General features: G+C 40.8%; 3 protein-coding genes across 3 annotated transcripts; 2 read left to right on the forward strand and 1 right to left on the reverse strand.

Annotated features, from left to right (window-relative positions):
- The first annotated feature begins 81 nt into the window (after nt 1–81).
- Nucleotides 82–8,205, forward strand: LOC4328771 (uncharacterized). Its single transcript, XM_015769743.3, has 16 exons — nt 82–283; nt 388–437; nt 576–636; nt 1,214–1,309; nt 1,394–1,543; nt 1,848–1,979; nt 2,281–2,408; nt 2,925–2,967; nt 3,575–3,658; nt 4,689–4,730; nt 4,904–4,974; nt 5,261–5,314; nt 5,429–5,534; nt 5,678–5,746; nt 6,464–6,607; nt 7,678–8,205. Exons 1-16 carry the CDS (start codon nt 122–124, stop codon nt 7,804–7,806), a joined length of 1,521 nt encoding a protein of 506 aa, XP_015625229.1. The 5' UTR covers nt 82–121; the 3' UTR covers nt 7,807–8,205.
- Nucleotides 8,206–14,541: 6,336 nt separating this feature from the next.
- Nucleotides 14,542–15,863, reverse strand: LOC136355087 (leucine-rich repeat extensin-like protein 3). Its single transcript, XM_066307222.1, has 2 exons — nt 15,095–15,863; nt 14,542–14,546 (listed from the first exon to the last, which is right to left on the reverse strand). The coding sequence occupies exons 1-2, from the start codon at nt 15,861–15,863 to the stop codon at nt 14,542–14,544; spliced, it is 774 nt and encodes a 257-aa protein (XP_066163319.1).
- A 4,863-nt stretch (nt 15,864–20,726) lies between these two features.
- Nucleotides 20,727–25,250, forward strand: LOC4328772 (protein NDL1). The gene is made up of 11 exons (XM_015767365.3): nt 20,727–21,058; nt 23,173–23,272; nt 23,353–23,450; nt 23,573–23,661; nt 23,751–23,811; nt 23,893–23,979; nt 24,049–24,126; nt 24,223–24,279; nt 24,371–24,426; nt 24,517–24,652; nt 24,743–25,250. The coding sequence occupies exons 1-11, from the start codon at nt 20,996–20,998 to the stop codon at nt 24,962–24,964; spliced, it is 1,047 nt and encodes a 348-aa protein (XP_015622851.1). The 5' UTR covers nt 20,727–20,995; the 3' UTR covers nt 24,965–25,250.
- The last annotated feature ends 481 nt before the right edge of the window (nt 25,251–25,731 follow it).

Below are 25,731 nucleotides of genomic sequence, written 5' to 3' on the forward strand. Positions count from 1 at the left end.
CTAATAATTTATTTACTGGATTCCTAATTTTCTGACGAAATCGAAGTTAGTTATTATACCCCGTATGTAAACCAGTAGCGTAGACGCGACGATTCTGAACTCCCCCATCACATCTCCGGCAATGGCGGCGGCGGCGGCGGCGGCGCCCCCCTCCTCCTCGTCGCTCGCGCCCCCCGAGGTGCCCATGGAGCTGCACGCCGGCAACCGCGATCGCCTCGTCGCCGCGCTCCGCGCCCACCTCTCCGCCTCCGGCCGCCCCCTCCGCGGCCTCGTCCTCCTCCAGGTCCAGCTCCCGTTTCGCCTCTTTTGTTGTTGTATTCCCCTTTTTTCCCGGAGGGTTTCCTGAAGGGCTTTTTCCGGCGATGTTGAACCCTTCGTCTTCTCCAGGGAGGGGAGGAGCAGACGCGGTACTGCACCGATCACCTCGAGCTCTTCAGGTAGTTAGCTGCTGCCCTGAACTCACTCAAGTCCGTGTTGTTACTGCATTATTGTATTTCTGTTTCATGGGACAATCAGATTGGGAGGTTGAGTGGAGATCGAGTGGAAAACCTGGATTGATTTTTTTTTTTTAACAGGCAGGAGAGCTACTTTGCTTATCTCTTCGGAGTGAGGGAACCGGGGTTCTATGGCGCAATCGTGAGTTTCTCTTGTTCCTCTTGCTGTTGCTCGGTGGACTAACCTTTCATTATTTTCCTGCGACTATTTGGTCCTGATATATTTGTTCATGAATTATGAATATATACATGCTTGGAAGATGGCATTGTCCCTGTGGTTATTGGCATGGTGTGTGTAGGTGAATTTTTCGGGACTTGTTCTTGCGTAGAAATGGTAGAGCTCCTCAATATATAGGTGAAATGTTTCTATGAATGTATATGTACTCACCTCGCTGTTAGTGTAATTTAATTTGGTGCTCATGGGGTTAACTCACTGTTCCATCCTGCTTAGTGGTTTGTTCACTTTCTGCATATTAGTTAGAACCACGGGAAAATGTTAGGATAGATTGGTGGTTGGTTCAAATCATTTCACTTGTCTTCCTACACAATCATGCTTATAAGGCAAAGATCCGTGACAATTATTGCGAATCGTTTTGTTTCTAAGAGCTTTTTGACAGTGTGGCAACAAGCCCCTGCTACTGCAGGTTATTCTGCATAGTTATATGATACTGGTTATTTGATATGACGTGTCCTAACTGAGTCTTTTGTTGTTCTGAAAGGACATTGTCTCTGGACAGTCAATTTTGTTCTCTCCAAGGTTGCCAGCTGATTATGCTGTGTGGATGGGTGAAATTAAGCCATTGTCTTATTTTAAGGTATTTGATCTTCTAGATACCACATTTTGCATTTTCTGCTAAAGTTTGAAGTTTGAACTAGCATCTTTGCATGAATCTATACAGGATAGGTACAAGGTCGACATGGTGTTCTATGTTGATGAGATCACACAAGTTCTGCAGGACCGTTTCAGCGATCATGGAAAGCCTCTTCTGTTTGTGTTATATGGAAAAAATACAGACAGCGGAAATTATTCAAAGCCTGCTAGTTTTGAGGTACTTAAAATATTAATGTATGCATCGTTAACATTAATTTTGTATTTGTAAAATACTGTAGATTGAAAGCATAATCAGGCATGTTGCTCTTGCAATACTGTTTTCTTTATTGTCTTCAATTTAGTCTCAAACAAGATCCATTTCCTTCTTATGATCTTCGACTTATTCTCCAAGAAGATCAAGATCCATTTGTGTATTATGATATGTGTAATCTATCAAGGCACTCAGTTTCTCTCACACTTCTCTGCTCACATTGTGCATTCAGGTTACAATGTTAATTTTTTTTTCTTCCTGTTTTTGCCAGGGGATGGAGAAGTTCGATTCCGATCTAAGTACACTTCACCCTATTTTAACTGAATGCCGTGTTATCAAATCTGACATGGAGCTTGCCCTTATTCAGTATGCTAATGATGTGAGCTCTGAAGCTCACATTGAGGTAACTACGGATACCGCTTAATGTAGTTTATTTTTTCTTTTCCTTTTCTTTAAAAGGGATCATATAGAAGCAGACAAATACTTGTAAGGTTACAAGAATGAGAAAAATATGATATGCATCAGTCAGTCCTACCACACCAGGTCCTAACGCATCAAGCAAAGTGCAATGCTAATAAAGTTATAATACTGGGACCCACTATCTGATTCAATTCATAAGAACATATGTTTGGCATTTAGGTAATTATAATTACTTATTGAGATGCAAATTATATTGCTGCACGTATTTACTTGCACTTCACAAGGTCATGAGACGAGCAAAACCAGGCATGAAGGAATACCAGTTAGAAAGCATCTTTCTTCATCATGTTTATATGTATGGGGGCTGTCGACATTGCTCTTATACATGTATATGCGCTACTGGAGAAAATAGGTGAGTGCTCCTGTTGCGAAGCAAATGCCTATATATGGACTGATTGGTATCTTTAAACGGTTTTTCACCCACTTTTGAGTATAGTTCAATATGTATAAGCCGAATAGTAAAGGAAGGATGATAGAATCCTAGATCCATTATCCACTGTTATTTTGCATGCTATTTCCTTTCAAAGTTGGGACAGTAATGTATAAAGTATTCTGATACCATGATCTTCTAGTGGAAGAGGTAGCAATTTTTGCAATAGAGTAACCTTAGTTCTATAAATAAGAGTACTCATTTCAACATTGATGTGTCAGTAGGGTCTCTCTTTTACCAGCATTCAGATCGAAGCTGGTAACTACCTATTTTTGGACTTATTTCGATACAAATGACTATGTAGACGTATATCAGGTCCAAATGTGACATTCTGAATGTGTTCTAAGTTCACTACTCTGTCCTAAGTCTGCATCTCAGATATTCATAGTTGAGTTGGTTGAACTATCTGGTGTTTTAACTCTTCTGCCTGTTGTGCAGTTCTGTTCTTCATTATGGACATGCTGCAGCACCAAATGACAGGGTACTCTTTTACGAAACTATGCGACTGTTGTTAATGTTTGTGTGCTATTTATTTACTTGTTATACCCACCACCAAGCAAAGCTTAACTTGTCCAAAGTGGCAAAGCGCTCAAACCTCTTATGATCATGCTGCCAGCTAATTGAAAATGGGGATGATTTGTTTTAATTTCAAGACAGTAGAGTTCACCTACCTTGTTCATCATCAGCTACAGTTTATTAAGTACCAATGTACCATGGGGTCTTGTAGTATTGGAAGAAAGAGCAACTTTCTCTTCTCTAGCTGATGTCACTATTCGTAGCAAACTTGGAGGTTATCTAATGGAAGCAGCCAATAGAACGAGTTGTTCTGGTGCTTTATTTAGTCGATAACTAGGTGGTATATCAGTGTATGAGTGTCTGCTATGCCACCTCTTTATACCGAGTTAGCTATAAATTGAATGTTCATTCTCTTCAATGAAGTATGTGAATGTGAATATGTGGTGGTGTAGTTGTCCTACGGGGACTATGAAACGCTAGACCATGCAGTCAATGATTTAAGCTACTATGCAGGTCCACATTACTAGCTAGCAGGAAAAAAACTGCAACTTAAATTATCCTTTTTTTTCCAGACCCTGAATGATGGAGACATGGCACTAATGGACATGGGAGGTGAATACCATTGCTATGGATCCGATATAACATGCTCATACCCTGTAAGTGTTTTGGAATATCCAGACATCTACTTTGATAGATATTTTGTTCCAACTTGCAATGTATTAGAACTGCTTTTTTGTTATTTATTGTTGAAATCTGTGACAACAGTGTACCTGTGCTAGAAACATGTACCAATAGATGTAAGCTATAATTATATTTGATGCTAACATATGGATGATATTGTTCTTACAAAATGTCCGGCAATTGAAAGAGGTCCTTTTTCTTAGTCCTATATATAGTCTCTTGTGTTATATAGCAAATTTGATTTCTTACTTTTTATTTTTAAGAATAATTTTAGGTATTTTTTTTACTTGTCTTAGTAATCATGAAAAGAGAGCTCAGCGATGAAAATAACAAGATAACCCCTAAATTAATCTTGAACCCAAACTCTAAAAATTATTTTCGAAGATCGGTCAAGCAAAGGCTTGTCTATGCTGCTATCTGACTATGCGTTATTTCTTTCTTAATTGCGTGTAGTTTGTTGGAGTTATATGAGATGATGTTCATTTCTGTTTTCCATTCTATGTTAGTTTGCTTCTGACATTTCCTTGACCATTGGCTATTTACCGCCCCCCCCCACCCCCCCCCCCACCCCCGCGCGCGCTTGCTTTTCCTGGGAGTCTTTTGTCTCCACCTTGTTTAGTCATCCTTATTAGTTTTTATCATCACATGCCATGGGTATCTGTTGGATGTATGTGTCCAGTTCAATAGTATCTAGCTGCCCTGAGCTTTTTTCCCCATCCAATATTATCTAGTTTCATCGTGGTGCTATTCCCATATTCTCTCAATTCAATTCTGATGCATATTTGTCTTATGATTCCTTTTGATATATATACTTTAGCTGACTTTGGGCAATTGGCTTATAGCTGACTTGAATAAAGTCTAGAATCTAGATTGATGCATAGCCTTATAACTCTAGAATCTAGATTGATGCATTACTTTTTAGCATAACTTTGATCAAAACCACACAATTGTCTCTTTGTCTTGTTCTGTCTATTGATATGATCTAAGTGAGTCTATATATTTCAGATAAATGGGAAATTCAACAGCAATCAGACAATAGTATACAATGTGAGTACTGATAAAAATCATTTTCTTTCTTCCTGATATATTTCTTGCCTGGCTGTTCTTTTTTATCTTTTGCAGGCTTCGTTAGGCTACTATCCTCATATAAAGAGTTCTTCATGTGAATTGAACTTATATGCATAGCACCATCTTTATATGAGATTATCTGTGTTTTACAGGCTGTCCTTAAGGCTCATAATGCTGTCATAGCACACATGCGGCCTGGAGTAAATTGGTTGGATATGCACAAGTAAGAATGCACTATTGCAATTTAAAAACCATGCATTTTAAACACGTCCTTTATGAAGTTCTGTTAATGAGTGAGTTCAATTATGATGCAACTTTCAATGCATGGAACTTTATTCAATCCATCTAATCCAGGAATATTTGCAATGCAACTTCAATGCATGGAACTTTATTCTATCCATCTAATCTAGGAATATTTGCAGTTGAATTATGCAATTTATCATGTTGATTTATGCAAAATTGAATTGTTTTCCCCTGTTTGTTCAAGCATAATTTGATGGTATTTGCAGACTTGCGGAGCAGACTATACTTGAATCTCTCAAGAACGAAAGAATTCTCCATGGGTGTGTATGCTTGCATTCATTGTACTGAATTACTGGTTGAACATCAGCCTGCAAAGCTTATGCCTGTGATGTTGATTTTTGCTGGTGTTTTATCCTTGGTCATCATTTGTTCAGGGATGTCACTGATATGATGGCTCAAAGGTTGGGTGCTGTTTTCATGCCTCATGGTCTTGGACACTTGCTTGGTATTGACACCCATGATCCTGGGGGCTATCCTGAGGTTATTTTAATACATACTTTATGCCATGAATTATCTTTGAGCATAGCTTTATAGTTCTAAATTGCTCCCTTCTTTTAACTGAGATGAATGTCCTTTTTTCTTGGCTTTTAACTGAGATGGACGTCTTTTTTCATTGATTTCAGGGCTTAGAGAGGCCAAAGGAGCCAGGACTGAGCTCCTTGCGGACCATAAGAGAACTTAAAGAAGGCATGGTTAGTACCTGCTTTTCTGATTAATTTCTGAAGATTTAGCATAAAAAAATCTTCTATTTTTTTCTGTTAACTGTGTGTGCTTTGTCGCGAATGCGACATTAATCAATTTAGTTCCTTGACTGTTTAAGACTACATTTTCTTTTTAGGCATTCTGGTAACGTTTTACCTTTTTCAGATTTTGAGAATTCCAACCTGATTCTTTTCATTATCCCATTTATGTTGCGTCTGATTACTCATGACCGATTTATTTGCTTTGTTATCTGTAGAATTCTGCAATATTGGGAACTTGTTCCCACTTCATTTCTTGTCAAATTCTTCATAAACAAGTTACTTTATTGTAGACATCAGGCTCCTGAGATCCATTTTCCTTCATGTCTCTCTTGAAATGAGATGATATAATGACCTTAATGGGTTCTTCGTAAATGATAATATTTTAGTGCAAACTGTTCAAGGTGCTTCAGTATATATCTCCTATCTGACAACGTAGCTGGAACTTAAACCCCCCTTTTTATCTCTGAAATTGCGGAGATAAATGAAGGGAAAAAAACGTTTGTGTAAAAATGGTACTACCACTGTCATCCTCCACCCTAGAACTTTGTGATCCTTGCTGAGAAGGGTCTGGACCGTGGGTGCCCTATCTTTTTTTCTTTTTTAGGCAGGGTGCCCTATCTATAGCAACAATAAACGTTTGAGCTCTTTATGGTATGTGTGTTGCAGGTTATCACAGTTGAGCCAGGTTGCTATTTCATTGATGCTTTGCTGATACCAGCCAGGGATGATCCAGTTTCCTCGAAGTTCTTCAACTGGGAAGAGATTGAAAAATACAAAAGCTTTGGTGGTGTTCGGATTGAGAGTGACGTGGTATGTCTATATTTCCCTGTTCTACATAACTAAACTAGTACTTTAAGAGGATCATGCAAGCATGCTCTCTTTAATGCTAGTGCTAGTACCAGGTGCAACAGTACTTGTAACAACTAACTTCCGGAGAGTAGTTACTAAATCTCAGTTGGACCTTTGAAACTATGATTACGATTTACGAGTCACATAAAATGGATCGAATGTATTGTGGTAGTGTCCTTGATGAGGCAAACTGTCTTGCATTAGCTGGATGGCATAGAAGGAAAAAGATACTAGGACTATAAGATAAAAAAAATAGTTTCTCTTACAACACGAGAGACTAATGGATCATTTCAGGCGGTGACTGCCTCACATCACATTGATGGATCAGAGTGCAATAGCTTATTGACAACAATCATGCTTGATTTGAATAACTAGAGTTAGATCTAGGAAACTAAGAATCCACTGCTGACTTTACCAACAGCTTCCTTGAGATGTATATGCTGATTGTAATGCATTTTAGATTTTTATTTAGTTTCAAGCTTTTAGACGTAATATTGAAGATTTTCTTACAACTTGATGAAGATGTTCTACTTTTTGTGGTTAAGCTGGAGATGCTTTGACATGCTCCACCACCTTTACAGCTATCTTGTTATTATTCCTTGTGAACCTCAAGGAATTCGATAAGCATATTAGACAAATGTTGACCCTTGTCCTGCCAAGTCTGAGTAGACAATGACACAAGTTCTACAAATCTTATTTCCCACTTAATATCTGTCGTGTTATTCATAGTGAAACACAAGGAAATCAATAAGCATATATTTAATGATGTCTACAATAGTGGCACCTGCTCTGTAAAGTTTGAATAGACGTTGGTATAAATTCCTCGAATCTTGTTTCCCTACTAAATCAGTCATACCTCAAAAACAGCACAAATTCCTGTGCGCACGCATTTGATACTCTATTTTGGTGTTGACTTCATCTCTTTCTCTAGTGAGAATTACTGCAATCAAATTTATCTTTTTATGCTTTAGCCCTTGTTAGAATGCTAAACTTAATCTTGACTATTAACATCATAATTATGTTGTTTCCAGTATGTGACGGCGCATGGATGCAAGAACCTGACAAACTGCCCCAGGGAGACCTGGGAAATCGAAGCTGTAATGGCTGGTGCGCCATGGCCTGTGCGTGCGACAAATAATAGCCTGTCCAAAGCGTCCTGACCACCTTACCTCAGTTTTTCAGTGCTCCTGAACCCTGTCCAAGCAGATACATATGGAGATAAAAATAGGTGAACCTCCTGGGGTTGTTGGTCTGATGTTCATCGGTCATTTCATATGTTAAATTGTAGGATCTGTTGAAGACGGTCCCCTCGAGTATCGTCCTTTGAAAACTGAAAGGTACAAATAAAAGATCAAGAAAACTGAAAAGTACAATAAAAAGATCAGCTTGAGAGGAAAAGATGCCGTTCAATTTCCTTGCGATTAGTTCAAACGTCTCTGTTCATAACCATCAACTCTATTGGCATGAGAACAGCATGAGGTGCATAATCATGCAACACTTGTTTTGTGCAATCACAGGACTAATGTGGTATCATTAAAATGTCTTGCTTCATTCTACAATCTAGTCGGTTTCAGTTTTATTTATGTTATTAAAAAAAATTTGTTTATGTTTTTTTCCCTTTAAATGTATATTTTTTAGTTTGTTTAGGCAGGGATGTACATCAACTTGTCATAACTTAAATGAAGCATTATTATGTTTGGTAATGGCCATGCTAATTTATAAATACCACACTTGAAGAATTTGGCAAATAAATGAACACTAACCTTCACCTACCTTAAGAGTTGGTGAGTTGGCATTTTGCTGCTTATTCGGCATGTACCTGCTGATATAAAAAACTGTGCCAACTTTTTTTGACATAAAAAATTGTGCTAACTCAGCACAAGATGCTCAATTAGCCTTATTTTGTTGAGCAGTTAACAGCATCATGGTTGGGTTCGAATGCAGATTTTTCTGTACATTATTTTGTACAGTTTTTTTTTTGTATGATAGATTAGTGATATACTCCATATCTGAAGCAAAACTGTGTCTTTCGCATCTTTTACAGCTGTTTTAGGGGGTATTGCTTCCTTTTCTACGGCAGTTTGGCAAGTTAACTCTTTTGCAGTTCTAAATTTTGTTATTTCTTGTATACTATTATGCTCTCCATTTTTGTTGTCCGATGACTTTCATTGAACCTGCAATACATGCACGGCGAAGATTGAAACATTGCACTTGGACTAAATTGTAATTTGCAACTAATTTCACATTACATACCTTCCCTTCTACACATGCATGGAAGAAGCTTATACTTCAGCTTAAAACAACAACCATGTATATACTTCTTTGCACTGCTAAACAAGTTGGTAAACTGGCAAAATCTGACGAAGCTTCTCGAACAGGGTAAAATAAAGGAAAAAGTACGAATTACCCCCCAACAACCGCGACAGTACGAATTACCCATCCGAACCTCAAAACCGGATATTTGATACCCTAAACTATTGAAACCGGACAAATTACCCCCCTAACTTGATTTGAAGCGGTTTTCAGCCTACGTGGCACACACGTGGCGATACAGTCAGCAAAAACAAATAAAAACAGGTGGAGCCCACCTGTCATTTTTTTCTCTCCTCTCCCTTCTCTCTCTCTCGGTCAACACAGGCTACGGCTGGCGGGCGGCGGGCGGCCGAGGAGCCGACGCCGACGGGCGGCAGGCGGGCGAGGACCGAGGAGCCGACGCCGACGGGCGGCCGGCGGGCGGGCGCGGAGGCGGCGGCAGGCGAGGAGCGGACGCCGATGGGCGGCCGGCGGCGGGGATGGCTGCGGGCGGTGGGCGTTGCGGGGGCGGAGGCCGAAGGCGGGCGGGCGCGGAGACCAAGGCCGGCGGCGGCCTGAGCAAGCTGCGCCGATCCTCCATCCCGCGAGGGTGGTGATGGCGCAATGCGGCCCACGACGGCGACTATGGCGAGCGGCCTCCCCCCTCTCTCTGTCTCTCTGCGGCCACATGGCTGACGCCGCCGCACCTGTACCTCGTCATCAACGCCATCATCCTGTCCATCGCGGCGTCGTCGCGGTTCTAGCCTAACCGCTCGCAGACCGCCTAGGGCCGATGCGTCGTTGGTGCGGCCGGCTCCGGTTCCTGTTCTAGTGCCGGTGGTGGCGGTGCCCGCGCCGGTGGTGACGATGCCGATGGAGGTGCCCGTTGTGCCGGTGCCGGCGCCGGAGGTGATGGCTCCCGAGCCCATTCCCGTGGAGGTGATGGTGCCGGAGGTGGGGGAGGCCGCTCGCCGTAGTCGCCATCATGGGCCGCGCCGCGCGCCATCACCACCCCCGCAACGCCCACCGCCGGCCTGGCGCCTTGCCGCAGTTGCCGCCGCTCGCCATAGTCGCCGCAACTGGACAGACGACGGCGGCGCCACCCTGCTTAGCTCGCGGGATGGAGGATCGGCGCAGCCTGCTCAGGCCGCCGCCGGCCTCGGCCTCCGCGCCCGCTCGCCTTCGGCCTCCGCCCCTGCAACGCCTACCATCCGCAGCCATCCCCGCCGCCGGCTGCCCATCGGCGTCCGCTCCTCGCCCGCCGCCGCCTCCGCGCCTGCCCGCCGGCCGCCCGTCGGCGTCGGCTCCTCGGTCCTCGCCCGCCCGCCGCCCGCCAGCCGCAGCATGTGTTGACTGAGAGAGAAGGGAGAGAAGGAGAGAAAAAACTGACAAGTGGGCCCCACATGTTTTTATTTGTTTTTGCTGACTGTATCGTCACGTGTGTGCCACGTAGGCTAAAAACCGCTTCAAATCGAGTTATGGGGGGTAATTTGTCCGGTTTCAATAGTTTAGGGTATCAAATGTCCGGTTTTGAGGTTCGGGGGGGGGGTAATTCGTACTGTCGCGATTGTTCAGGGGGGTAATTTGTACTTTTTCCTAAAATAAATGGATGGCTTCTGCTCTAGACAAGCTGCCCTACTACCTCTGTTCCAAAATGTTGCATCCAGGATGGGATTAGATTCATCCTAATATAACGAATATTAATAGAGGTAATCCAGATTCTTTATAATCATAGTTATTAAGACCGGTCTGGACCGGTGGTTGGACCGGGGAAAAGCGGAATCAGCGCCTCCATCGGTCTGGTTCGGATAAAAGATGTTACAAACTTATAATAATGATGTGAATTTTCTTCAGAGCAAAGACATTTTCCAGTTGTCTGCATTTGGCTGCAACAGATTAAAGAAATATGGATTGAAGACGGAACTGAAAAAGCTCAGACAGAAGGGTTGCTTGTATTGTTGTGAACAAATTCCTTGTTCTTTCTGCATCTCTCAACACATGTGGCCTTCCATGAAAGCAGCCATGAGCCCATACTACTATACAAGTTGCTTGTATCAGTACGGGTTTCTCTTCTCTTCTGGCGGCTATGTTTGGTGAACTGAACCCATTTCAATGCTTATTATAAAAATTATGGCAAACCTGGTGGCACCCATGCCGTTCATTTACCAATGAACTCCATTTTGTATATTTCATTCTCACATTGCGAAACCCTACCCGATCTTTCAATCAGTGGAATTGAGTGGAGCAAGGCATCCTAGCTTTTAGATAATCGTGATTCTTTTGTTAGATTTTAATACACTTAGACATGTACGTATCTTGGCTAAACTCGAACTATAGTTGATTTAATACTGATGTACTCGGTAAAGAATAAAAAGGTACTTGAAGACAACTTCGAATGGGAGGAGGTTTTCTTTTTACCCTCCTAACCGCCTGTGACTTTATTATTGCTAGGTATGATATTGGCTTAAAGACATAGCATTGAAAGAGTGAGTAATCAACATGAAATCCAGTCTCCTTGTAAATTCGATTAGACGACTGAAACCAAAGTCTCTGGGGAGAAGAGTTAGACAGATCTAGTAGTAATATGTATTGTTTTCTCCTCAAAAGAAAAAGCACTTGCCCTCCTTTGAAATGCAGAATTTTATAGGAAATTCATGGAATTAGTTCATGAAATTCTCGCAGGAATCTTCCAAATTCGTGTGTTCGAAAGGAATCCTATACTCCTATATATTTTCAAAGTGCATTTGGGCCCATTTGAGTAGCTAAAATTGATGGATAATTTGATTTTTGTGGTAGCTATTTGAGGGTATAAATGAATAAATTAACTACTACAAAGTTAAAAGTTACTCTAGAAAAGTATTCCAAATGAAGTTTACATAGAAAATTTATACAAGAAATTCACTGTTTTAGGAGCTTGGGAAGTGTGCAAACGAAAATCCAAAATCTAGAACTAGAAAGAAAAAGGGTCCATGGTATTATTGGGAGCTAATTGCAGATATTTTATTAGCCTTAAACTCCATTTATTGTTTTTATATGATTGGGAATTAGTCAAGCATTTTGGAGGCTCCACGAGCCAATTATGTATCATGGCGCCATGGTTAGTTCATACATCGCTACATAAATTGAGAAATCTCATTCGTTTATTATGTAGACATGATTATTATGGCCAAGTACACGTTCATGTATCTACATCAAAGAGAGGTACCATTACAAGGACAAGATTAATAATTCGGATTCGGCGAGTTCTTCTTTTCTCCAGCTGTCCTCTTGGCCCCTAGTGATCAGGTTTCTCAACTCTAATGCCTCCATGGTTGAAACTTATTTGTATTCTTGTGTGATTTCTCTTACTTCTCTAACGAACCTCTCCTTTTCACACAAGTGGCCAAACGCCATGCTGCTAACTCCCCCAGAATGGGGCCTCTCCAAATTAAGGAGAATATTCATTGGCAGGTGATCCAATTCCTCTTTGACCACATGATTAATTATTATGTGTTGAAATTTTAAGGGCTCCATTGGCCATGTTTAGTTTAGATTATTGAGGTGTCGCGAATTTAGATTATTGGCCATGCTAAATCAAATATTTTTTAAAATAAAATTAATAAATAGCTTAAAACAAGTGGTCATACATGAGAAGAAAGTTTTTTAAGAATTTTATAAGCGTGGAGCAAATAATCCTGATGAATAAGATAGAAAAGAACATGACCTTAGTGGTTTATAAGTATTTCAGTATTTCACAGGAAATTGTATGGTGAGGAATGAAAATCAGGGAAAAAAAGTAGTGTTCTAAACAATCTCTGAGCAAATAATCACAATTGCAAGTTTGAGAGCTAGAGAGATATTTTAGTCGGAAGCGTAGCTTGATGGTTTGTAATAGAAGTCCATTTCTCGCCGCAAATTGCGCTTTTAAAAGTCCTTATCGTTAGAAGTATTTAATTTTAATTTTGTTAGGGTTTTATGTGCTGATGGGTTAGTGGAGTAAACAATAAGTTGAAATGGACTAATATCTTACTTATTTTAGTCAGGAAATAAGGGAGAAATCTTATTGGTTCCACATCAGTTAGGCCATGTAAGAAACTAATATTCATAGGAATTATATGGTGACAATGTTGTGTAAATCCAATTTCTTGACCTCCCTGTTCTATATATGGATTGCGACATGACATGGATGTTTTAACTTGTAGTAGGTAATGCTGAATTGTAGAGACAAGCTTAACTCCCATTGTTTATTAATTTTTTTTATCTAATGCCGTTTCATTAGGGAAAAAAACTTAGGACAAAAAAAATGTAGTATTTTATGGTGGCTAACTTGATCCATATGTTCAATTGAGCTGTGGTATCCACTTGATAATAATAATTCGTAAGGCAATAGCAGGGCACCAATTTTTTTTATTTTTTTTGCGACATGCCAAATTGTGTGCCACAAATTCATATGCATTTTCTATATGCCTTTTTCCAAAATAGTTGCATCTTGAGAGTATGCCAATTTAGGACAGGCTGGCAAGTAAGGACTAAGGTGTTATAATGCAAACAGAATTCTGTGATACATCATTGTTGACTACTAATGTGTATTAGCACGTTACGTTGACACATGTGTTGTACAAAATAAGTTTGCTTCATTGACATATTTTGTACACAACCACTCCTTAAAACATGGAAAAAAGGAAGTGGTATGCTCTCAATGTGTAAATCTTTATATATTTTTTTCATGAACTAAATTGTTTCCTATCAAAGCACTACAATATTTTCCTCCAATTTGAGATAATGAGGGGCAAATAAGGGATTGGGTTAATTTTCAAGGGTAACTAGTATTTTATTCATAAAGAGATAAATCGTGAATATCTTGACATTGCTAAAACAGATGAATACAAGTTTTTTTTATTGCACACGTCCATTGTAATTTTGTACATTGAGGACTTGACAAATTTGACATGATTCTTTTCTCTCTTTTATTTAGGGCAATTTGTCATGATTCTATAGGGTTAACCTTTGTACATGATTCTAAAAAAATGCATGATTTTTTTTCTGTGGAAATCTTGCATTGAAAACATACCCTAATTATGCATACAAACCAAAGCAAAATGCAAATTACATAGAACCCATTTCATCTGCCTTTCCATCTGGTACATCATCCTGGCCTGACACACAATACACATGAAAGCAACATTTGGTTTCCTCTCCTTTTCCCTTTCTAAAAGAAAAGTGTGACAGTAACACTGAAAGAGATTGCCTCACCTAAAAGAAAAAAAAAGAGGCATGAGAGAAGAAAAATATGTGATTTTGTTTTTGAAGTTCGCAGATAGTGACTAAAGTACACAAGGGTTCCTTCTCCTGTGCCAACCAATCCAGCTACCTCATCTTTGTACAACACACCAATGATTAGTTTTGCAACTCAGTGCTTTTTATCCAAGAGATACTAAATAACTTAAAATTAAGCTCTCTTTTGCTGTGTATATAAATAGTATGGTAATATGATACTGGCATACCACTGTTCCAATTATATAATCCTCCGTTTCAAAATATAGTAACATATATAGTACTCGGAATAGAAGAGTTTAATTAGGTGGTGAGATAGAACAATACATAAATACATATATTTTTTAATTTCATCCTGAAATGCCAGAACCTCACAATCCAAGAGAAACAGTGGAAGCAAGATATTGTTATCAATGACATTATATAATGTGATCACAACTAACATTTTCACCTGCAGCCTGCAGGCACCTGTTCTTGTTCATCAGCTGCTCTCCCCCTTTTTTTTCCCCTAACTTTAATTAATTTACATCATGGCATTTGACCTTAAGATAGCGTCGGCCAATGCCAAGCGGCCACACTTCGCACGCTTCGATCCAACCACATGATTATATGTATGCTACACGATTAAGGATAGGCTAATATAATTAGCATGAGCTACTTCGTAGTACAGTAGTATAATGAGAAGCATTCATTCGATCGATCATCTGAAATGTAAGGGACAATTGATTATTTGACCCCGTTTTGAAGTCTAACTACCAATTTAACCCTACTTTTTTTAGTTTGTTTATTTGACCCTGCTTTTCAAAAACGAATCTTCCGTCTGACCCTACTTCCACTACACCGTTAAGATTTGATTTTAAAAAAGGAAAAAAATATAATTAAAATTCATAATGCCCAAAATACCCTTGAGGAAACCATATCCATCTCTAGCCCTATCCACATGTCTCTGAGTCTCCATGTCTCTCTCTTCTGCTAGCGATTTGCGGCGGCGGCGACAGCACGCGGCGAAGGGAGGGAGGGGAGCCGGGCCTGGCGGCGGCGGCGTCGACGCGCGCAGTGGGGATGGAGGCGGAGGCCAGCATGCGGCGCAGGGAGGGAGAGGAGCCGGGCCTGGCGGCGGCGGCGGTGTCTGCATCGGCGCGCGGGGAGGGAGGCGGAGGCCGGTGCCAGCGAAGGGAGGGGAGCTGGGCCTGGCGGCAGAGGCGGCGCCGGCGGCATCTGAATCGGCGCGCGGGGAGGGAGGCGGAGGCCTGCGCCGGCGTAGGGAGGGAGGCGGCGGGATGCGCTCGGAGGGGAGGCGGATCCACGCCGGCATCAGCTTGTGGAGGTAGGGGCCGGGCGGCGACGGCGGCGGCGGGATTCGCGCGGAGGGGAGGCGGATCCGCGCTGGCGTCAGCTTGTGGATGTAGGGGGGCGGCGGCGGCGGCGGTATGCGCGCGGAGGGGACATGCGCCAGCGCCTGCTCGCCAAGGCCCCCACTGCCGCCGATGACGATGGCCCCGCCGATGTCCCTGGCCTCGTCGCCCGCTGACTCGTCGGCTGCGGTGCCAAGCCCCGCCAATGCAAGCGCCAGGATGGCCCCGTGCAGCGAGCTCACGCCCGCACTCGCGCCCGCCGTGGCCGGGAAGAGCATCGTCGTCGCCGTCTCCGCCTCCGTCAGCTTCGTTGCCATCGCCGGTCGTCAGCTTCGTTGCAAGGGCAAAATAGACTATTTACCCCTAACTTAACACCGTCAACTCACCTTAACGGAACAGGGTCAGACCGATCGTTCGTTTTCGAAAAGCAGGGTCAAATAAGCAAACTCAAAAAAAAAAGGTCAAATTGGTAGTTAGCCTTCAAAACAGGGTCAAATAAGCAAATGTCCCGAAATGTAATGTAAGGACAGTTGGAGTAGCAATTGATTAATTAATGAACTGAATTGATGGAGCTCTTGACACATGGCCTCGCTTGCAAGTTTCGGATCGCTCCAGAAGACTACACCCTCCAATTTCATACTCCCTCTATCTACTAGTCATATTTTTAAATCTGAAAAAATTATTTTTATAGATATATTTCAATTCAACAATCTATCATCTTAATGACTTTCTCAGATTTAATACATGACTCTTCATTGTCTACATGGACATCGAGAAATGTAAATATTAATGAATCGTTTGTTTACGAGGAATGACTAGTAGCATGTTTAAATAGGTGATAAGTAGAATTACTTATCCTTGATCTATGAGTCAAGATGAAATATAACTATCAAAAGTAGATGGATGGAGTAATTCTTAAATGTTCTACACAATAACACAGTCTCCAAAATATATATCTTTGATCTTGTTTATCTATTATAATATACACAATAAATAAATGCATGTTTACTTTTTATTATAATATTCTTCTAGTTCCTTTAAAAAATGATTTTTAATATATTGGTAGCCAAAGTTATAAAATGTTAACCTTAATCTTATCCAATACATCAAGAATTATAGAATTGAAGGGAGTAGAAGATAATACTCCATTCGTTCTTAAATAATAAGTATAGTTTTAGCTAGTCAAACACATATAATAAGCAAGAGATTCAAAGGTTATTTTGCCATTCATTAATACATAGTAAATAATAAGAGAAAAGGGGATAAAAATATTACAAAGACTCAATAGCTAAAAACTAGAAGGAAAAAAAAAGGATAAAATAGTATTAAAGAGGTCTATTAGACAATAGACTATATATATTTAGTACCCCGCCATAATATAAGGTGCACACTCATTTTAAGATTTCAACTTTTAAAATATTTAACCAACACTTAGTATAATATGAAATTAATTTTATTTATTAAAAATATATCATATAGTTAGATTGAGATTTAAATTTACTTTCATATGGTTATAATTTTTTTTCTACAAATCTTATAGTATATGAGAAATTGTAAGCTAAAAATTAGTTTTGGAGACCGTACAACTTTGACCGCGTCTTATATTATGTGATAGAAAGAGTAACAAAATAATGTTGAAACTAAAACTATTTTTATTTATGCACGGAGGGAGGATGCAATTAGCGTTAATTACACGTGCATATCTCTCTCTTGATCCTTCCCTCTCAATTATGCTTTGCTGAGTAATAAAGGAAGCTGCGCATAGCTTTGCAAATCCACTTTTGTCTTGCGGGCGGCCCTGCACGGCTATGATAACTACCTCCTCATTTCCAAACACCTTTGTTGTTGAAAACTATTTACATTAATCTAAACTTTAAAAAATTATGGCTGTATCAAAGTGTTGCATCTTAAATGTAAGCAAGCTTTTGTTCGTGATAGTCTAACCTAAAAAATGGTAATAGTCAAAGTTCAAATAATGCTGATAAAAAAAATCAAATATTTGCGAACGGATGGAGTTATCTTGGTGTAAGAGCTGTTCTCGTCTCAGTTAAGCGTTTGCTATTTCAATGTCAATGCGGTATCCAAAATACAAATCAATCTTGCTTTAGTTTATGATATATTATTTCTGAAATTGTTTTGAGTCTTTAGAAGGGCTTCCATCACAGCTTATAAGCTGCCAACAAAATTTAAATTCTCAAACTTAATTTTAAAGTAATCGAGGTTTATTTTTTAGCATTAGTTTTAAAATTGCTAAGTACACAAATAAAAAAAATACTCACAAATTATTAATTTTTCTAATAAACCGTACGTCTTAGAATAAAGCATATGGCAAACCAATGGGAAAAAATATAGAGATGTTTTGAGAAAATAACTCAACCTATTAACCACCAAGACTAGTTGCGATTAGTGGGATGATTTGGATCAATTGTTAATTTTTTTTACAATGCTATTCTTCTTTAGAAATCAAAATTTCAAAGTTGGATGGTTTTTATAGAAGGAGAGGTTTTTAGGTAGCAGTAGAGAAATATATGGTTTTACGTTAGTATTAAACCCAGTATGTGACACTCAGACTATTTTTTTTTAAAAAATAAATGTACAGTTTTTGCAACTGCAATATAGAACCACAAATAAGTTTTTTTCTAAAATTTGTTGATCAAATGACATTAAAATAGTATTTTCAATAACTATTTTGACAAAAAGATAAATGATACTCTAATCTCACACCTAGTGGCCTGTAGCTTACTCCCTCCATCCCTCTCATCAGGTCTGTTTGGAGGAGTTTAAGATTATAAGAAGCAGCTGATGAGAAGCTAGCTGGTGGAAAAACTGGGAAACTCAACTTCTGCCTTATAGTTTATTTTCTGGATTCTATAACTATATATTCTTAGAATCTGAATGAAAATCGGAACTGCTTTGGGATGAAAATCTAGACAGTTTCTAGCCGTTGGAGATTTTAGTAGAAACTGCAGCTATCAAAGCTCCCCAAATAGACCCATCAAAATGCATCCCATTTAAATTTCCACCGTTCTATTCTCACTATCCTTCTATTTCTTATTCAAACAAGGGACTCTATAGTAGTCTTTAATTTCACGGACCTTAATTTAAACTAAACGATACTCTCTCCATCTACTTTTGATAGCCATATGTCATCTTAACACACAGATCAAAAATAAGTAATTCTACTTATCATTCATTTAAGCATGCTACTAGTTATTTCTCGTAAACAAGTGATTAATTAATATTTACATTTCTCGATGCCCATGTAGTCAATCTTGTGTGAAAGAATGAAGAGTGACGCATTGAATTAGAGAAAATTATTAAGAGAATATGTTGTTAGATTGAAATATGCTTATCAAAAATTTTATTTTTCAGATTTAAAAATATATCTATTAAAAGGAGATGAATGAGTATATACCACTTCCTTAAAATCTCGTTTGCTACCCGGCTACCCCAAATATTACCGTCAGTCTAGCAGTAAATCCGCACAATTTTTACTATTCCGGTTCCGGAGAATATTCCCAGCCTCCCAGGGTCTCAGGTCTCTGCGGAAATTACAGCTTTGTCCCTCGCATCCACGTTTGCGGGCATTTAATGCAGCACGACGGAAAACGTGGGCCCGGGCAGGCCAGTCTGCCACGCGTACCCTCGCTCGCTTGACACAGACAGGTGGGCCCCACGGGTGAGCAGGCGTGGCCCACGTGTCGCAGCGGCCGATCCTTGCCGACACCTAGGCGCGAGGGGCCCCCGTTACAACGTGTAGGAGGCCAATGGGATTCCGCCACGTGGACGGAGAGCCAACGGTCACCTGGTGGGCCCCACGTGGAGACCCGAGACGAGCCGGATGCGGATGACACGTGAGCCCCACTGTGCAGAGGTCGCCGCGACCGCGAGGCCGTCTGCTCGGGGAGCGGGGTTGACGTGGCTGGATCTGGAGCCGTCCGATCGGGGGGAGCCAACGGTTGGGATTGATTCGTTGGGTGGATGCGGTCATCGGCGAGCGAAGCGTCGGTGTCGCCAGTCTCCTCTCGTCGGTGGCCGGTGAACGGAGCAATTTTTTTTCACATTGGCCCTTGAGGGTCTCCAAAATTACATGAATTGTTGAGCATTTCAGCGTCTAATACCACTGTCAATCTCTCTGATCGAGTGTTTCGGCACCATTGTCGCACTATTACTCCATATTTTCTTGATACGAAATATTATTCTATTTAGAATCTAGTATGTACACGATCATCGCTTTTTTAGGAAAAAGTACGAATTACCCCACTCAACTATTATGGTCGACTGAATTACCCCCTCCAACCATAAAACCGGACATTTGATACCTCAAAATATTGAAACCAGATAAATTACCCCCTTGGCTCAATTAGGAGCGGTTTAGATCCTACGTGACATACACGTGGTAAACCCATTAAAAAAAACTTTGGGCCCTACTTGTACACGTCATGTACTCCTACCTCACCCCTCTCTTTCTCTGTTTTCTCTCTCTGCTACTTGCTAGTGGGACGGGGATCGGAGGACAGGCGGTGACCGGCTGACCGCGGACATGACGCACGAGTGACCGCTTCCGTGGTAGTGGTCTGTGCGGAGAACGCGGCGGCGGCGGTCCGGACAGAGAAGGTCGTGGCGAGGGAGGGTGGGCGACGGGCGTGGCGGGGAAGGCCACCAGCTTCGCCGGAGCGCAAGCTCTCTATCACGCTTGGGACCAACTCCGCCTTCGCCGCCGGCCACTTGATCCGCCTCCTTTGCCGGACGGACGACTAAAGTTGAACAAGGAAACTCGTGGCTGCACTTATTTTAGAACGAAGGGAGTAGATATTTTGAAGAAAAGTTAGCAAGAGATGCAGCCTCTTGAAAATTTACCTTGAACCTATTTCTATCATCCAATTCATACGTTTTATCTGTGGCTAATCGAACGGTTATTTCCGTGTTTTGTACAGCAAATGTTACAATCCTGGGTTTTATTTTCCCATTCTTTCGAGCTATTTTGACGGAGTGATTCTCATCCTCTGTGGGCTATGTTGTGATTTGTGGACTGACCAAGATTGGACTTCTACACTGACTGATTTACCCTTGATCATACTACTAGTACATTAGTACTACTATTCCTTTCCATAAATGGCAAGTAACAAATCACCCAGGGACTGAGCTGCAATAATAGGAAAGCTCAAGAATGGCGGCGCGAATTTAGCAGCAACCCTCCCTCGTCAAGGGAGGAAAGAAGAAGCCGACGACGACGACGAAGAGAGAGAAATTCAGAGAAGCTCGCTGCTCTTCGTTTATAAGCGACGCCAAGACAAGTCGGGTGGTAGAGAGAGAAAGTGAGAGTAGAAAGGGAGGACATTTGTAGTACTATTCCGTAGGAGAGAGAGACAAGAAGAAGAAGAAGAAGAAGAGAGAGAGAGAGAGAGAGAGGAGGCGGCCCGTCCGGCGTCGAGGTGGGCGGCGGCGGATGGGGGACTCCGGCGGCTCCGTCGTGTCGATCGACGTGGAGCGCATCTCCTTCGGCGGCAAGGTCCGGGGACCATCTCTCTTTCCTTCTTGCTTCCTCTCGCCGTGGTTTCTTGGGTGGGGGCGCTGCTCGCATTGGGGATTCGGGATGAGCTTGGCGGCCATATTTTTTTTCTTTTTGGAGATTTTCTTGGATTTTCGTCGGTTGCATTGCGCTGTTCTTGAATTTTTCCTAGTATATATGGAGGAGTCCAAACTAACGGAGAATTTTTAGGATACCCCGAATCTTGCGAGTCAAACCGTACGAGAATTCATCTCCGATTAACCATGTGTTTTGCTCTATATTTTTTTCCCCAAAAAAGAAGGGAGCTGCTTTTTATGCGCGTGTTTACGGCGTATTTTCTCGCTGCTATTTGTCACCGCAATCTGCGGTTCTGCATTCGTCACCTGCTGGAGTAGAATCGTAGCCGTGTTCGTCGTCGCCTACGTATGCCGAAAATTCCACCTGTAATAGTGCTACAACCTGCTGTTCTTGCCTGGCCATATGGTCCTTTTCTCGCGGAGAAAATTAAGCTAATTTAGTTCGTCAGTTAGTCGCCTTGCATATGCGCTTAATTGCGCGATTTTTAGCTCAAAAAGAGTCAGAGTTGGACTGCCGTTGCGTGCTTGCTTCGTTGTCCTAACAACCGCTTTTGTTGCAGCGCCTGTTTCTTTAATTGTTTCAGTTCTTTATTTGATTATCTAGGTTTCATGCTCGTAAATTTCCGTCGACTATTCCACTGTACAAATTCCTTTTTCTCTCTATGTACGAGAGAAATTGGAGCTAAATAAATAATTTTTTTTATGTATGGTTGATGATTATTTGCTCTATAGAATCTTCTGTCCGTGTTTGACCGTGGACTAGTGTTTGAGTAAGTGGGTAAAAAATATTGAGTGTAGTTTACAGGTCTCTTTCATGTGAATTTCACCAGTTTTTTTTTTAAATAGGATGCTTGTGATGTGGCTGCAAAATCATTCCTCTTTACAGAACAATCACTCTTCCTGTGTTAGAAAAACATAGTAATTAGGTGCTGTCATTTGGGCCTTTTGCTTCTGTGATGGTGAAGGGATCGCTTGTGGTTCGTATCATGATCTGTGGTACTTTCCTTTGTCCTACAAGAGATGGTTGTGGAATCATCGCTTTAGTTCCACTCATCATAATAAAACTATTATATTATTCCCCTTTTCTTTTGTTAGCATCTTGTCAGCCTTTAGTATAATATATGCAGAAAACAAAGATCCTTCAATCATGAAGTCATCCCCTTTGCGTCATTTTGGAGAAATTCTTTCCTTCAAGCGTCAGGGGAGGACTGCCACCTTTTCTCACCTGATGGAGAAAAACAGGAGGATAGTTCTTGCTTGACCAAGTTTAAAGGACCATTTCTCTTTGTATCGGTGTCTCTGAGGTTGCTGACAAACTTAGTTGTAGTACGGTCACAGGAAGCACATGATTTCTTAGTTGTTAAGCATTCTGTAGATGCATATATATTTACTTTGATTGGAACATTTCTATTATCTTCTTTGTATACACTTTGGGGACTTGAGTGCTTCCATATGGTGCGTTTGCTTATCTCAAATAATAATTGATTTTGGTATAGTGCAAATTTAAATACATTGTTCCATTGATTTTCCTCCTAGCAAGTTTTACCTTTTGTACTGACTGTGTTTTTTACCTTCTAGTGTTGATGAACTGAAAGTTGTATCAATTTGAAGGCTTATCTTGATTCTAATTATGATATTCATCTAGCTCAGGATGTAGACATGTTGTTGGTTTCTCTAGTCTTGCGGATTCCATGCCTATCCTCTGGATTCCATGCCTATCTATTTTGGACAGATAAGGCTAATTTGGCATATCTATTTTGTATTTTAGTTAGGATTGGGTTTTCATGACGATGCTTCACATTAACAGTAATATTTTGTTCTTAGCTGATTTGCCACAGTTTTCACCTTTTTGTATTCACAGAACATTTTTTTTGGCTGGAAAAATAGGGCCTTTCTGTTATGTAAACTCATGCAGCTTCTTTTATGTGCTTTGCAATGTGCAAAAATCTTTTTTTCTGTTAGATGCTATTTTGATTAAAATTGTTCTCATTGTTTTTCTGTTGTTTAAGCAGTTCTTCCACTCTCTTGTTTCTTCAGGAACATCATATACATACCAATCATGGACCCGTATCTGTTGCGGTGTATGGTGACCATGACAAGCCGGCTCTTGTTACTTATCCAGATATTGCTTTAAATCGTAAGTACCACATAATAGTTTAAAGTGCAGCTGTTCTCTCCGCAAATTGTTCCAGTAATCCGACATACATTTATTTACAGATATGTCTTGCTTCCAAGGATTGCTCTTCTGCCCTGAAGCTGCTTCATTGTTGCTTCACAATTTTTGCATTTACCATATCAGCCCCCCAGGACATGAGGTTGGCATTATGCATTTTGTTAGCACTGAAATCTGCATTTGCCTTAAATATGACAAACTATATACCCGCAATTTTACTGTCTTGTTTTCGCCCTTTTATGCCCTAATTTGACAATCATGCAGTTGGGGGCAGCTCCAATTTCGCCAAATGCTCCTATACCATCTGTTGATGATTTGGCTGATCAGGTTGCAGATGTTCTCGATTTCTTTGGGTAATATTCTATTAGATTGCCTAAAATCTTCAAATGGCCATGCCCAGTTTTTGTCAATTCTATTCTCTGATCAAATTTGCTCTTTCCAGGTTAGGTTCCGTAATGTGCTTAGGTGTCAGTGCGGGTGCTTACATTCTTACTCTCTTCGCAGTAGGTGTTTCTTCAAGCCAGCATTTTGTCCATTGCTTATTCATCGAAACTTATTATTGAACTATGTATTTTTTATGGCAGGCGAAGTATAGGGATCGTGTACTAGGTCTTATTCTTGTTTCTCCCCTATGTAAACCTCCCACGTGGACTGAGTGGTTTTATAATAAGGTAGCTGTTGGTAAATGACCTACCAAGTTAATTTAATAATAGGGGGTTATACTGACTAATTCTTTTTAGGTGGCATCCAATTTGTTATATTACTATGGGATGTGTGGACTGGTGAAGGAGGGCTTACTGCAGCGGTACTTCAGCAAGGTATCTAAAATTAATTTCATTTATTCTAATTACCATATTACATTACCTTTGCATGCTTGAGCCTTTTCTTATGGTATCCTCGAATTCTATTCTTAGGAAGTGCGGGGGTGCTCTGATTTACCTGAATCTGACATAGTGCAAGCTTGTAGAAGTGTAAGTATCACATTTTTTTCCTTCCTCGATTGTTTACTCAGCTGTTCTTTAGATATATTAGATGTTAACTCTCTTTGTACACATTTTCCAGTTGCTAGATCAACGGCAGAGCATGAATGTGTGGCGCTTCGTACAGACAATGAACATGTACACATTCTACACTTGTTATCATTTTCAATAACTGCAGGGTCAACTTCCACGAGACTGAGCTCTAACAAACCTGGGAACGATTTACAGGAGATATGACTTGACAGAAGACCTGAAGCAGCTTCAGTGTAGGACCCTTATTTTTGTCGGCGAGTACTCTCAGTTCCATACTGAGGCTGTTCACATGACATCAAAGCTGGACAGGAGATACTGTGCTCTAGTTGAGGTAAATTCACTAGTGTGCTTAATTACCTCAAGATTTTCATTGAAATTAAAATGCTGGTTTCATAATGACTTTTTTTGCCATCTGTTCCAGGTCCAAGCATGTGGGTCGCTCATAACGGAGGAGCAACCACACGCGATGCTTATACCCATGGAGTACTTCTTCATGGGTTATGGCCTGTACAGACCAAGCCAGTTGGACTGTAGCCCGCGCAGCCCCCTCAGCCCATTCTGTATATCACCCGATCTCCTGTCACCCGAAAGCATGGGAGTAAAACTAAAGCCAATCAAGACAAGAGTCAGGCTTGAAGTGTAGCATAGCACACAGGTAAATAAGGGTGGTGCAGAGGGGTGTCGCTTAGGGCTGACATGGTGTGAGTTTAGGCTAACCTGATGGTCGGTTTACTGAGTTATAATTTTTTGGTGGGTAAAACAAGATAATTTTTATACTGTCATGTAGATATAGGAAATGCTAGGTTGGTCAGGTCTGGTGGGGTGGGGTTGTATTCCATTAATTTGTAGCCATAAACCTGTAAATTGTTACACATTGTTTATCAAAAGCAAAGGAAAATAATAGCAGAAAGGTGAGCTGTTGGTGATCATTAGATGGTGCACGTTGCTGTCTCTTGTGCTGTGGGTTGCCTGTGCTGAAGGAAATGTTCTTTGTGAGCTGGCTTGTGAACCTAAATTCTTATTCGTTCATTGTATAGTTTTGTTCCATCAGTCTAGATGAAGCCTTTTTATTTTATTGTGAGCTTTCAGTGGCACGTTGTTGCCTTATTTTCCATACAGGATGCCTTGTCAAGATATGATATGTGCATTAAAATGTGACCTGGATCTATGCAATTTCTGTGGTTTTGATTCGTTGAGGTTTTGGATTTGGCATCTTCAGTCAGGTATCACTTGGATTGGAAGTTTCCAACACTGTCAGGCTGATATATCCTGTTGTAAGCATAAATACTCAATTATTGAATAGTGTAAGTGGTTGGTAGCCATCTTTGTTAAATTGGAGAGCATGTGACTTTTTTGTTCTTCCAGAGATGTTGAATGTGGACATGGAAGTGTGCTCAACCAGATTCTGCA

This window comes from Oryza sativa, chromosome 2, assembly GCF_034140825.1.
Source record: "Oryza sativa Japonica Group chromosome 2, ASM3414082v1".
Taxonomy (NCBI): Eukaryota; Viridiplantae; Streptophyta; class Magnoliopsida; order Poales; family Poaceae; genus Oryza; species Oryza sativa.

What these genes read in the sequence shown, in the direction of transcription:
- LOC4328771 (XM_015769743.3), top strand. Translation starts at nt 122, where the DNA reads ATGGCGGCGGCGGCGGCGGCGGCGCCCCCCTCCTCCTCGTCGCTCGCG. An exon ending in AACGAAAGAATTCTCCATGG is followed by an intron (nt 5,315 to 5,428) that starts GTGTGTATGCTT and finishes TCATTTGTTCAG; the next exon opens with GGATGTCACTGATATGATGG. An exon ending in TTCGGATTGAGAGTGACGTG is followed by an intron (nt 6,608 to 7,677) that starts GTATGTCTATAT and finishes TGTTGTTTCCAG; the next exon opens with TATGTGACGGCGCATGGATG.
- LOC4328772 (XM_015767365.3), top strand. Translation starts at nt 20,996, where the DNA reads ATGGGGGACTCCGGCGGCTCCGTCGTGTCGATCGACGTGGAGCGCATC. An exon ending in GATGTTCTCGATTTCTTTGG is followed by an intron (nt 23,662 to 23,750) that starts GTAATATTCTAT and finishes TGCTCTTTCCAG; the next exon opens with GTTAGGTTCCGTAATGTGCT. An exon ending in TAGTGCAAGCTTGTAGAAGT is followed by an intron (nt 24,280 to 24,370) that starts GTAAGTATCACA and finishes CACATTTTCCAG; the next exon opens with TTGCTAGATCAACGGCAGAG.
- LOC136355087 (XM_066307222.1), bottom strand. Translation starts at nt 15,863, where the DNA reads ATGGCAACGAAGCTGACGGAGGCGGAGACGGCGACGACGATGCTCTTC.